This window comes from Exophiala oligosperma (assembly GCF_000835515.1).
Source record: "Exophiala oligosperma strain CBS 72588 unplaced genomic scaffold supercont1.18, whole genome shotgun sequence".
In the NCBI taxonomy this organism is placed as follows: Eukaryota; Fungi; Ascomycota; class Eurotiomycetes; order Chaetothyriales; family Herpotrichiellaceae; genus Exophiala; species Exophiala oligosperma.
Genome location: NW_015622835.1, coordinates 4530 through 18237, shown reverse-complemented (window position 1 = coordinate 18237; position 13708 = coordinate 4530). Strand labels below are relative to the sequence as shown.

Below are 13708 nucleotides of genomic sequence, written 5' to 3'. Positions count from 1 at the left end.
GTTTTCAGTATCCATCAAAGCTGTCGCATTATTTGGGAGACGAATTTCTGGGTTGATAGAGTCAAGGTGACCTGGTATGCTTCCATTCTTTTCAAGGCCTTGTCTGACTTCATCGAGCAGGTCATCTCCAGAGATGTATGCAACCCGAAGTTTGAACCCTTTTTCAACCACCTTGGTAGCTGTTAGTATCCTGTAGCCTCCAGCGCAGGTCGACATACAAGCTTTTGAGTCTCTCGCGCAAGACCAGCAGGGTTTAGTCCACCGCCATTGATAATGAGTTTGACGCTTTTGCTAGCGAGGATATCGAGGCTGGCACGTATACCATCCCAGCATGAGTCTATCCAACCACCATGCTTTCCAGTAATCATTGCATCCTTATTGTCTGCTAAGCTCACCTCTATAACACCACACTATCAGATTCAAGACATATTAGCTCGGGAAGACGACATACCTACCGGCAAGCCAGTCTCCAGTGATAAAATCCACGTCTCCCTGTTCCGCTGGACGGCGCATCTGATACCCAGGATCATCTGCAGCAGATTAGCCATATGAACACATAGGTGTCTTTTTGATGCTCCTACTTAAGCCTCCAGCACAATTAGCCACCCGGATTGGTCTTCGGCCACGTTGGGACCATCGATCAGGATTGGCAGCCATAGCGTCTCATACAAAATTGAGGATAACGGTGGCGAGCTGTATGTTGAGGTCGACCCAACTATGACGATCACAACGTCTACACGTCAGGAAGATGAATAGAGTAATGTACGTCCACAGACCTTAAAGTTTGGCTCCCTGCAGGATACAGAACATAGAGTCGCGAATGTGCAGCCGTCGTCGTCGGCGGCGGCGGTCTGGATCAAACACCAGACGGGAATTGTGCCGAGGTGGCCCTTCGACCCATTCGGACGCGTGATGTGCGCCACGTTTCGGCTCAGAGATCATTACCATCTCTTACAGTACTTCCAGTCATGATAGAGTCCGGAGAGAGGTCTCCGACTTATCCCCTCCGCACTGCGTGCTCCACACCGGCCCAGTCCAAGTTGGAACTTCGAGCTCGACTCACTCGTTAATGCCCCAAAGTCAAAACCAAGTCCCCTACAATGCCCTGTATAATTACTGGCCTGGAGCATAAAATCTTAACCCCCCTCCAACTGGACTGCTCCTCTCCCCAGAGTTCGGAGAGAGGTCTCCGACCTTATCCCCTCCGCACTGCGTGCTCCACACTGCCCCAGTCCAAGTTCAAACTCCGAGCTCGACTCACTCCTCAACGCTCCCAAAGTCAAAGCCAAGTCCCTACAAAGCCCTGTATACTTGCTGGCCTGGATCATAAAATGCTCTTATTTCCCCTTCAAGTGGACTGACCTTCTATCCCCCTCGCTGTGCCTCATTTATACCAATCACTGGTGGTGAATTCTGGATTACGAAGATGGAGGCTTCAATCAACAACGCTACCCAGATCCTAAGTCGCGAAAAGAAAAAGTCGCATTACGAACCACGATTGGTGCTACAAATTATCGCCATTGGCTTTGGAAGCACTGCTTTTGGATATGCCAGTGCCGTCATTGCTCCCACACTATGTAATGTTGAACTTCATCTAAAGGACGATGACATCCTTGACTAACCGCAGCCATCATCAGCACAACCTTCTTTTCTCGAGTACATGGATCTGGGGTTGACCAATCCTAATCGCGCACATATCTTAGGTGCCACGAACTCGTTGTATTTTGCTGGTGGTTTCATTGGCAGCTTCGTGAATTCCTGGGTTTCGAATCGCTACGGCAGGAAGGCCTCAATTGCATCCGCATGCTTGCTGATGATTGTCGCTGGTGCGCTGGTTGCAGGATCCGTACACATTGGGATGTTTATCGCCTTCCGCTTCTTCACTGGCTGGAGGTATTGTGCTTCCAGAATTCAACTAAGTCTGAATTTTAGCTGACGTTCTCAGTGCGGTGTCCCTTCTGGCCGCCGTTCCCATGTGGATTACTGAAGTTTCTCCGCCACATGGCCGCGGCATACTCGCCGAATTGCACGCCTGGATGGCAATTCTTGGATATGTTCTTGCCAACTACGTCGGAGTCGGCTTCTATTACTATCACGCGCCTGGTGGGAATCAGTGGCGTGGCCCGTTGGCATTTGTATGCTTGTTCCCGCTGATCACTCTATGCTTCACCCCTTGGGCGCCAGAGAGTCCACGCTGGCTTTTGATGCAAGGACGAGACTCCGAGGCTTTTGCCATTATACAGAAACTTCACCGCTCAAAACATGACCTAGACGAAACATTCTTACGGGCCGAGTTCGCGGAGATGGTAACACAGGTCACGGTTGATCGGTCTCTGGACTCGTCCTGGCGAATTCTATGGACTCGTCCGTCATATCGCAAACGTGCATTGATTGCCTGCTCATTGTTGTCTGCACTGTATAGCTCTGGTATCATGGTGGTTGCAAGTAAGTCACTTCATCAGTTCGAGCATCTCGTCGCTCACAAAATCCAGACTATGGTCCCACCATTTACTCCGGGTTGGGATTCAGTACGAGCCAGTCACTACAGCTCCAGGCTGGCCAACTTGTGACTGGCCTACTCGCCCTAACAATCTCCATGACGTTTGTTGACCGACTTCCTCGAAATATCATGCTTGGCGGAGGATTGTACCTCTGCGCAATCCCGCTCAGCATTGAGGCCGCTTTAGTGGCCAGATTCGTGGGTACTGACAACAAAGCCGCTCTAAGCGCAGGCGTGGCTTTTATATTCATATTCGGCTTTATATACAACATGTGGCTGGACGGCCCTGGCTACTTCTATGTAAGTTGAACCCTCAATCTTCATGCCTTCAATTTCCGTCAGACTTTACTCAACTCTCTACTATAGGCTAGCGAGATCTTCCCCACACATCTAAGAGCGAAGGGAGCTACACTCTGTGTCATGTGTTACAGTCTGATCAATATCCTCTGGACTCAGGTTGCTCCAACAGCTTTCGCCAACATCGGCTGGAAATTTTATCTCGTCTTCGTTGTCTGTTCTGTAGTTTTCGGTACGACCATATTATTCATATATCCAGACACACTCAACAAACCTCTTGAGGAAGTCGCTGCTATGTTTGGAGACGAGGACCTTATGGCGGTCTATTCTGAGGCGTCAACTCACGATCACGAAACCAAAGACGGTGTCGTTACCGGGGAAGAGACAGTGGCCAGCAGTGTATAGTTTCAGGGTGCGAAAAGCTGTCCCACGCTGTGATCGTTATCGTCTTATCGTCGACATTCACTCGCTGTATTTTCCCCAGCGCTCCGAATAGGTCAGATCAATCTAGATCAGATCAGATCAAAGACTGTAAATATCTATGGAATCTATAGATATGAGCCTAGTTTAGTCAGAATATTTGGCGCGTTATTCATTGGTGGTTGAGGGGACGCGTCTCGACGTGTCTATCACTCGACTCTTCAATTTTTCGCACCGCCGGCGTCAACCTCAAATGTTTATCTGAAACTATGTCACGGCCACTCACTCTAGCTCTTGGGAGATATTGACGCCGTCTCCGCATGCCGGACTCTCTCGTCGTCGATCGATCTCTATTGCTGAGCAAGTCGAGCCATTTGATCTCGCCGAGAAAAGGCTTACGGTTGATGACCTCTCGCGTATTCTAATTCAGGGAAAGAAATATGTCCTGGAGAAGTGGGTGCGTCGGCCAGCCAATGCGAGGCGCTACTCTTGGGTCGGTGACCGTGGGCTGTACCTGGTCGAGGTGAGGGAGAATTAACAGGGCAATACGTTCTGGAGTTGTTCCTAGTGCGATTGAAAGCGGCGCTGTTAACTGTATGACACTGGGACGACCAGCAATGCAGAACACCATCTCTCGGCTAAACATGGTATCAAGCGGCCTGGTCTGGAGATGTCGACATCATCCTCATATAACGTGATGGCAATGCAGGTTCTGGGTGCTAAGGGGCGAAAGCTTGATGATGTGCCAGCAACGACGGACGCGAACATTATTTTCAAACGGACGCTCGTGCGGTGAGTGGTGGACGCCAGCATCCCTCTAAACGGAGTTGAGGCCTGTGGCTTTCGAACGCTGGATCGAGGTATGCTCACTGGGCTCGAATAACATTCTCAACCTGGTGCCCGCCGGCGACACGCTGCGGACGTGGATTATGCACGAATATGGGCAGAATAATGAAGACATCAGGGGTCATTTACATTCTTGTGCACGGAGCAAGATACACCTCTCCTTTGACATGTGGACCTCGGAAGGTAAGACCATGTCACTCATGGCTGTGGTTGCCCACTATCTCGACAAAGATTTCAACGATCGAACCATGCTGATTGCCCTACGCCGTCTTTTTGGCCCGCACTCTGGAGCGAACGTGGCAGAAACTCTCCTCGATGTGATCGATGAGTTCCACGTTCGAGATCGCTTAGGCTGCTTCATGACAGATAACGCCGAATCCAACGATACTTGCCTGAAATGCGTGATGCGAAAGGTCTACCCTACCTCCCCTGATGATGCGATCAGCGAACGCCGGTTACGATGCTGGGCCAACGTCTTGAATCATGTGGCTCGATTGTTTTTGTTTGGCTGCGACGCCGATGCTTTCAGGCTAGAGGACGCAACTAACGTGGCCTTAGATCGGGAGAACGAATGCCTGAGTGCCTGGCGAAAGAGGGTCCCGGTCGGGAAACTCCAGAATATCACGACATTCATGATTTATCAGGGCCTCACCACAGCGCAGGGAGCTGTCCAAGAGTATCTCTCTTGCCGCCATCGAAGACGTTAAACATGGACTGATTTCGCAGGAATCGAAAACCCTAGGCGTCGTTCGAGACAATACAACGAGGTGGAGCTCTACTTATATGATGATTCGGCGAGCACTCAAGAAGAGACAGGAGATCGAAGTATCCGTGCAGGTTCTCGATGTAAGAAAGGACGAGGCGGACTTGCCACAAGAAGACCGGCTCAGCCGAGAAGACTGGGTTGGTTCTGGAAAACTCGGCCGAGATTCTGAAGCCAATTTATGACCATACTATCCGCTTTCAGAGTCGGGCACAACAAGGACATCACGGAGCGACTGGGAAGTATTACCATCTATGGAGATGATCCTGCAGCATCTCGAAGGCCTTGAGGAAGAAGACACGGCATCAGATCTGTTAGACATACCGGATGCACCATCTTTTCGCGAGGACACAGATGTGAATTTTTCGGCCGAAGAGTCTGTGGCTGGGCTCAACCACAAATAAGCCTATTTCCTTAGGTCCGGTTAATCCCCCTTTTCCATCATAAATATTGTCGATTAAGAGTGCCAATTCTCCGTCTATAGGAGGGAACCAGCAGACCTTAAGCCTAACAGTCAAGACCTCTTTGTAGGCATCCAAAAATGGAGTTCCCCTGGTTGTCGCCAATTGTGGAACTCACCGTGGGATGTGGCGTACCAGGGGACTTGCAGTAGAAATTAGACCGTCGCTACGAGGGCGCGTGAGAGCGTGAGTCGGAGGGTGAGAAGAAAGCGGGAAGAGGGTGAGTCGCGAGCAGGCCGTCTTGAAAGCAGCACCGTCTCCGTGACCAGCTCGACCATTGCTTGTTCTGCCAAGGGATTATTGATTGGAAAATTCTAGCAGACCCCAGACTGTCCTTCCAGCGACCATTTGAAGCATGGAAAATCCAGACCACTCGAAGCATGGCCTTGTGAAGGGTCAAACGAATACTCAGCTGGTCGGTGAGGAACTGGGCTTTGTCGTTCCCCAAACCTCTCAGTCGTGGCTCGTTACACCACATTTGGTGCGCCTCAATCTATGTGTTGCGGTCATTTTGTTGTCTTCGACCACTTTAGGCTTTGAATCATCGATGATGAACGGACTCCAGGCATTAGAAACTTGGAATGAGTACTTTGGACACCCAGATGGCACCAGGCTGGGACTCATGAATAGAGTGCTTCCTCTTGGAGGGATAAGTGGCCTGGAAAACCGCGGCAGCGCACTGACAGAGGTTGAATGGGCCGTCACTGACCACAAATTGACACTAGTTTGTCACATCGCTGCCTGCCGCCTGGCTCTCGGATAGGTTTGGACGGCGTTGCACTTTGATGGTTGGCGATGTGGTGTTGGTCGCAGCCGCGGCCATGCAGGGTGCCTCCCACAACATTGCGAGCTTCATCTTGGCCCGTTTTTTTGTCGGTGCCTGCATCGCCATGGCTTCCTTACCAGCACCAGTGTTGGTCGCCGAGATTGCGTATCCAACCCAGAGGGGGAAGGTTACCAGCTTGTATCAAATGTTATACTATGCGGGAGCGATAGCATCGAGTTGGATCACGTTTGGAACCTTCCACATGCAGGGTTCGACCTGGAGCTGGCGCATCCCCTCCGTTCTCCAAGCCACATTCCCCCTGATCCAGCTAATTGGCCTCTTCTTTACTCCGGAGTCTCCTCGCTGGCAGATTTCCAAAGGCAAGCTGGGCGAAGCACGAAACTTTCTAATAAGGTATCACGGCGGCGGCGAAGCAGGGCACCCCCTAGTGGAATTTGAGATGCAGGAGATGGTGGGCCGAATTCAGTCCGAGGAGGAGCTCGCAGGCACTGGATGGTCCTCGGTACGTATCATCCGACTACTAGTATCACCCCACTACACCTGTTCCGCTTTATTGACGCCTGTTCCGGTAGCTGTGGATGACAAAAGCCGACAAGAAGAGATTGGCAATTGTCGCATTCACCGTAGTCATTGCTCAGTGGTCGGGAAATGGAATCATTACTTACTACCTGGCCTTGGTCCTGGATTCCATCGACGTCACCAGCTCATTCACCAAAACGTTGATCAGCGGCATTTTGCAAATCTTCAACTTTTTTGCAGCGATGCTGGGATCCCTCATGGTGGACCGAGTGGGTCGTCGGAAGCTGTGGCTGTACTCGACCATTGGTATGTTGGTCAGCTACATCGTCTACATTGTCCTTCTCACCATCATGGTGATTGTGGTGTATCTGTTCTATGCTGAGACCAAGGGACATTCACTGGAGGAGATTGCAGACATCTTTGAGGGTCCCGGTATTGTTGCGGCCGCTCGCGACGCTCCTCATATATTACTATCCCCGGGAAACAGTCTCCCAAGGAGCTTACAGAGGTCACTACGGTTGAACATGTTCAGCAATGAAAATCTGGTAAGGGATATAAAAGAGGCAAGACGAAAGGACTACTGAAATTGATGTAGTCTTTCATCTGTCAGGGGAGATGGATGGAGAACGTTCAAGTTCATCATCCCAGTTCCAGGATTGCACGATCACTTTCAATGACGGCGTCCGAGGGTTTGACTTCGGAACACCCATCATCAGATGAAGAAGAATTCATGCAAATGGTCACCCAATTGGCTCTTCCGGGATGGTCGGGGCTGGCCTTTCGGCCAGCAACAAATTAGTTGGCATTTATGACCGAAGCCAGGGTTGTCACATTAAAATGATGATACCTGCTGGCTTGATTCCACTGCATTGTTCAAGCCCTCTCTTGTGCGATTTCTTGCCGCGACTGAAGCAGTGTCGTAGGCCTCATCTGATACTCCGAGAATACACGAGTGTGCCCACGGGTTCCAAGTGTCGCCGGCAAGGCTGCATCTATGGTCGTCACTGCTCTTGGGGTAACGATGCCTGTGAGCAAGTCAGATGTAAAATTCATCAAGGCTGGGGCTTGCGGCATCAAGGATCTGGAGATTGCGCGACATGTGCCAGCGGCACCGTTGTCTTCAAGGGACTGCACGCCATGTGTCGATATAGAAGAGCATGATTTTGTGAGCTGCGGGGAGCAAAGCCACGGTCGGGGTCAACGTCGCGACCGTGGCAAGACCTGTTGGCACGTTAACATGCCACGCTCGAGTTGCAACTGGTCGATTCGTGCCCGGTTGATGCCGGTCCGATCCATGTTGCTCAGGGAACTAGTGACGCTGTTCGTAGCCTATGGTGATGATCATATTGTACTCTGCGTGGCGATCGGAAGCGCAATGTCAGTTTCCGTGACCTTCTTAACTGAGGCCGTGTTCAAATCGACAATGGTCAAATTTTCCTCGGGTAAGGGCCGCTTGGTGCCAAACCAGTTCCTTTGCTTCAAAGGCGCCTTCTTGGCAATGTTGCCAAGCGCTGGGCCTCGGCCGAGTAGCGTTTAGAGTCAGGCGCCAGCTTTGGGCCTCCATCAGCGCTCCACGTGGGCAGTTATAACTTATATCTCTCCTTTCGTTCAGACTGCCACATCACAGGCGTGACCAGCAAAAACTAAATACAACCGACTTTTAAGCCCCTCGAAGCCCAATTTTGACCAACACGAAGTATCGACATGGTTGTGTCATGTTCATGGTCGAGATCGAAACACCACCCGAAAGATAACTCGCTCGATGGATTTCCTGTGGAGATCCGTCGACAAATCTTTGCCTTTGTTACGGAGTATCGCAGAAGCCTATGTTGCCGTCAGTAATCGGTATCCCTATGACACGGATTCGACGGAGGCACGGAAATCGTTGAACCAATTCAAGATCGCCACTCGAGGTCGAGCTATCCTTAGCACTTGTCGATCTATCAGGGAAGAGTGTTGTCAGCTCCTCGCTCGTGAGATAACGCTGAAAGCCGACCTCCATGCCATTGAGCCGGTATGGTGGTCCGATCAACCCGGGATATCGAACGATACAAACAGCAATCAGAGCTCGGGTATGCCGTCCTGTTTTCAGACTACAAACTTTCCCATGATAAGGAATCTGGTAATCACACTAGACAGGGACACCGAAAGGGCCTTGACCACAGTCCCCAATGACTCGTTGCGCAATCAATGGAGCGTGGATACAACTCAAACCCCGCGGCTTGCCGAATTGTTGAACACACTAGGCACCTTGCGCTTTGTTCATCAAGACTACTCCCTGGGCGACCAATTGCAGCGGTCAGACGGTAATTCGGTCGCTGTCAGGATCAATCTCGAAGGCACTGACACGAAATCCCTACCTGGTTTTCTTGACGACGTTGCAACAATTCTTCAGCGTCCAGCTCCAACAGTGCGCCAGGAACATGATGCTTTCAGATCGCACATGAAGCCTGTGCTGATGTCACAATCCTCTTCGCTGGCGAGGTTGCGACACTTAATCGTGCGGCAGAAACTCGCTTGCCGGCTACTTTATACCTTTGGTTTCCTTGTCACGTGGCAACTCTGGGTGGAAGGACATGGGCATCCGGGGGTGTATTTGGTAAGTAAGAAGCACCTAGAAACTGGCCAGACGCTGATCAGACAACGCCTAGGAGACCACAGTCAATGTCCTGAGCGGCGCTATCACGGACAAGAAAGTATTCGATCGCGCTGGACGCAGCCTCAATACTCGTGCAAGCCTTCTGGAGCTCATGAGTCGTGACTTTCGATCTGTATACAGCCTGTACCTTGGAGTTCCTCCAACAAGCATATCCCGACTACAATGTATCCGAATATATTGTCTTCGAGGAGAACAATTTTTCGTTCTTCTATCCCCTGCACGAGAAGTATCCTTATACGGGGGCGCCTTTCCATGCCGCGATACATCAGTGTGCCATGCATGAGTTCCTTACCCTGTGTTTTTGTCCTGGCGCGAAGCATCCACAATTTCCTACCATGGCTCAACTTAAGGAGCGATGTGTGCGTCGAAGCTACTACCAAAGGCTAAGCCAGAGTGGTACGAGCATGAATGATGGATTGATGGAAGATTATTTCAGTTCTGATTCCCAATGTTGTAAGGTATAGATTTTATTATTATTATTCAGAAGTACCTTTTAAGTTGACAACCTCGGTTCTCAACGCAATTGCCATCATAATAAGATGCAGATGTACCAATTGCCCTACCTTTTCCATGCTATAATTCTCAAACTAGGATCAGCACCAATGGTCGAGGCCATGGGGGGAAGGCCAATGTCCCTGCCCGAAAAGTACACTACAGTACATAGTCACGTGCCATAGCTACGTTCACGTAGTTATGGCACGTAGTTATGGCACGTGACGACTCGTTTCTCACTACCGTGAAATGCGCAAGCAACTGGCCTTTCCATGTACTCTGCCCTCTGCGAGCATGCAGGGCGCAGGCTACGGGTCTGCGGGACGATGGACTCACACCTTCTCGCGGTGTCCGGTGTTAAGCACTGAAAAAGTGTGGACTAAGATGAGTCCGCAGCTTCAACGTCAAGGAAATACCGTGTTGCGACAGGGGTCATCGAAAAAGGGGGAAACACCATTTGAAAACCACCCGACCCGTCAGTATCCAGCTCGTACCTGGAACCGAAACAAGTCCTATCAAGCTTGTGGATGCGGTATCGCCTACTGGCGGGACAGGACACCCCCAGCTTACAAGCGCTCTGAGATATGTGTCCCGAAGGACATGTGCGAGGGTGGAGGGATCCCTGGAAGGTACGTACTGGCGGCCCTGTTAATTCTGACGTCTTCTATCTTAGGTGGTCCTCGGCGACGCGTACGGCCCTGTTAAACCTCGAGAACAAGTCACCGTCCACGGCGTATGGGTTTACCTGCGAGGGACCCTGTTAAACTTCGAGAACAAGCCACCGGAGGCAGAGAAAGGAGGAGGATGGTCTACCGAAAGGAACAAGCCACCGCGAGGAAATACAACGGAAAGGGGGACATAAGCTTGGTTAGTAAGAGATCGCAACGTGAGAAGGGTTGCTGGCTAGAATTCTCTCACGGTCCTCTTGCAAGACATGGACGGCCTAGATGTGGGAGACCACGCTAGGCAACGCGAAACGAGGCGTGTACGAGCAGTATGCGACTCGCGGGGCGTGGTCTGCATTGGTAGCCATGGCGGGGGAAACCCTACAAGACTATCTGCATAGCTCGAGAGGACAGAGGCGCATGTCGGTGCACAGAGAGAACGGACACTGTCTACCCTACTCGTAGTAGGGTCCTGCGTCACGACGGCGGATGGTTAGAGGAACGCATGCGAGGCGCTTACGGGTCGGAGTGGGAGCGAAGTGACGTCGCGAAGTTGACCGCGCCCCGACGCGAGACGGAAGGGACTGTCGAGAGCCGCAACCCGACACTCGATGAAGGGGACTACCGACCGGCCGCAACCCGACCCAGACAGAGGGGATCGTCTGCCAACCTGGCGACCACAACCCGATGCAGAAGAAGGGAACTGACGGTAGCCGCAACCTGACACCTGATGGAGGGGACCCTTGGCAGCCGCAACCTGACGCAGACGAAGGGGATCAACCACCGGTGCAACTGAGCGTCCACGAGGGATAGTTTGGAGCCAGAGCATGCGGGAAACATACGGGTCGGAGTCGTGACAAAGCGGTATGGCCTAGCAGTGCGGGCCGTTGATGTATGCTTAAGGAGTAAACAGGGAGTCACCTAGGTAGAGGAGAGGTCTGGTCCGCCCTACTCTATGGAAGCGTAGACCAGCGAGGAACGTGGAAAAGTAGGAGTATATCTGGATAGGCAGATACGGCGCAATACTATATGATTCCTTGGGTGCCGCCGGGCCGAGACGCTCAGACACTTTCTGACGGAATGCACGCATTGGACCTTGCAGCGCCAACGATATCTTCAGGCAGCCACGGATCGGTGGACGGATGTGCCATTCCTCCTGGGAGGGTGGACGAATGAAAGAGTGGACGGACCGCTCACGAAATGGAAGCCCAACATGGAAGTGGTCAGAGCGACGATTCGTTTTGCGAAAGCCACTGGTCGATTGAAGCTCGACCCTGCTGAACAAAGGAGGTAGCCCTGTTTGAGAATGTCACGAGCCTACAATCGACAGTTCCTGTGCCGATGGAAGAGCAGTAACACTCAAGAAGAAGAGTCTTGACGGCAAAATGTAGAGCTCGTACGGGGACCTCAGCAAACGCAGATCGGATGCCGCCAAAGGACCAATAGCAGGAAACACCATGAAGCCGGAATTTCGTGCATGTAGCCATGAGAATTAGCTAGTCCCTTTTAGGCTTAGCCCGCATGGGAGTAAGAATATCAATCAATCAATCAAACCGGGGTCAACATGACTGGTGTGGTTGAGATTCCTATATTCAATGGTAAGCGGCTTTCAGTGTTGCCCTGAGCACGGCTTACTTGACAGAGATATATGAAAATGGGAGCAATCAGGCGTATTCCAGACTTCCTTTTGTGACTTGCTAGAGGATATCTCTTGGTCGCGACTTTAAATGCTTTGTAGAAACTTGATTGTCGGACTCGAGACATTGCGCTGTTTTTCTTTGGAAGTTATTGTTGAGCTTCGAAAAGGGACAGCTTTCTTTTGATGTTGAAGTTGAGTAGTTCTGAAGGTGGCTCGGTGGTATAAGATGCTTTGCAATGGTAGTGTGTAGGACATAAGTCGTGGGCCATGGGTCGGAGGACGCGTCTCCTACGGCCGCGGAGGTCCCGAATGCCCTTGCAGCCTAGATAGGCTGGGACACGGGCAGCGTACCGAGCGCTAAACGCTACCCAGTGCATCCCCGTCTCTGGTAACCTTGTCCTATCTCGTCACCGGTCCCAGCCTCCAGTTTGATCTCGCTGGTGTCAGCACACCATACAATCGGGGCTATAGATAGGGCAAGAGGGGACCTAAACAGGCGCCGCAACTATCGATTGGCCTATAAGGGGATTTAGCGTTATTCACATACGCTACACCAGCATTGTACTCGGTTCATGCATGTACGGTATCTTTGTGATTAAGGTAAAGGCGCTCACATTCATATCCGTGAGATTCCTCCTTAGTAACACAGGGTCAGTTTGCAGGAGTGACGCTGTGAACCGTCCCTAACAATGTAACCTGCTCATCTTGTGGCAGTATGGCCCCGGGCCATTATCGACAATGGACATAATCTAGAACAATGGAGTCGAACAGCCCATCGTCGAAGGTTCGTGAAGACTTCGTCTCGTGATAGTAGCGGTCATTATGGATGGTCTCATAAAGCCTGTTACATATCAGAGATTTGTCGAGTTTGTGTTGAAGATTCGGTCCAGATACCTTCCGATGTGGGAGATGACAAGGAGAGGGATTAGTCATTTCTTGGTCATCATTGTTAATGCATATCCAACCTGCGGAATCTCCCTCTGAGGGGTGTATATATAAATGCAGGATGGGAGCCATGATTGTAAAGATGAGTACAAACGAAGTAATGAGGAAACATTCCGAGTCCGAGCATAATCTCATATCCTTAACAGGTTATGAGCCCGGCGCTCATCTGTGATTCCGTTCTACCCAATCAGAGTTCTGCCAGCCACCACTGGCAGTTGCTTAATAATCAGCGTTGCGGCTTGGTGTTCCGTCGTCACATCATCATGGATAAACTCAAGACTCGAGCTTTCATCCTCAAGTCGCCAGATGACTATCAAGCCTGGCGCATCGAAACCTATTACCATCTCCTTGGCCAGGGATGGTACGGCCACATCGACGACACCGACCCGCGGCCCGACGACGCGTCCAAACCGGCTCAACAAGCGTGGGATCGAGAAGACGCGAAGGCCTTGGCGTTCATCAATGGCCTGATGTCCCCGAGCTTCAAGCTTCAATTTAAGGCGTCGAACACTCTTCAAACCATGTGGGGCCGGCTAGAGTCACAGTTTCAGCCGCGAGGCTTCAACCGACGGTACACGGCACTTCTTCAACTGGTCCAGACGACGTTGTCCAGTTGTGACGACGACATCGATCAATACTGTCTGAAGTTCACCGAGGCTCGAGACAATCAGATCCTCGCCAACGGGGAGGAACATCATTCCAATAATTTCACCGA

At 51.3% G+C, this 13708-nt stretch overlaps 3 protein-coding genes across 4 annotated transcripts; all 3 read left to right on the top strand.

Annotated features, from left to right (window-relative positions):
- Window positions 1-1426: 1426 nt before the first annotated feature.
- On the top strand, window positions 1427-4770 carry PV06_11017 (uncharacterized protein; the record flags this gene model as incomplete). Its single annotated transcript, XM_016412621.1, has 7 exons — window positions 1427-1577; window positions 1638-1893; window positions 1946-2445; window positions 2493-2800; window positions 2867-3196; window positions 3873-4009; window positions 4050-4770. 7 exons carry the CDS (start codon window positions 1427-1429, stop codon window positions 4768-4770), a joined length of 2403 nt encoding a protein of 800 aa, XP_016256934.1.
- A 1338-nt stretch (window positions 4771-6108) lies between these two features.
- Window positions 6109-7225, top strand: PV06_11016 (uncharacterized protein; the record flags this gene model as incomplete). The annotated part of the gene is made up of 2 exons (XM_016412620.1): window positions 6109-6576; window positions 6647-7225. The coding sequence occupies 2 exons, from the start codon at window positions 6109-6111 to the stop codon at window positions 7175-7177; spliced, it is 999 nt and encodes a 332-aa protein (XP_016256933.1). The 3' UTR covers window positions 7178-7225.
- A 979-nt stretch (window positions 7226-8204) lies between these two features.
- On the top strand, window positions 8205-9700 carry PV06_11015. Of its 2 annotated transcripts, XM_016412619.1 has the most exons (3): window positions 8205-8665; window positions 8733-9192; window positions 9245-9700. In XM_016412619.1, exons 1-3 carry the CDS (start codon window positions 8610-8612, stop codon window positions 9533-9535), a joined length of 807 nt encoding a protein of 268 aa, XP_016256932.1. In that variant the 5' UTR covers window positions 8205-8609; the 3' UTR covers window positions 9536-9700. The 2 variants fall into 2 exon arrangements, with proteins under 2 accessions (XP_016256932.1, XP_016256931.1); XM_016412618.1 differs by having other exon boundaries at window positions 8205-9192.
- The last annotated feature ends 4008 nt before the right edge of the window (window positions 9701-13708 follow it).

Excerpts from the sequence above, each read along its gene's own strand:
- PV06_11015 (XM_016412618.1), top strand. The coding sequence starts at position 8,356 with ATGGATTTCCTGTGGAGATCCGTCGACAAATCTTTGCCTTTGTTACGG. Across the intron at positions 9,193-9,244 it reads GGCATCCGGGGGTGTATTTG|GAGACCACAGTCAATGTCCT; the intron begins GTAAGTAAGAAG and ends GACAACGCCTAG.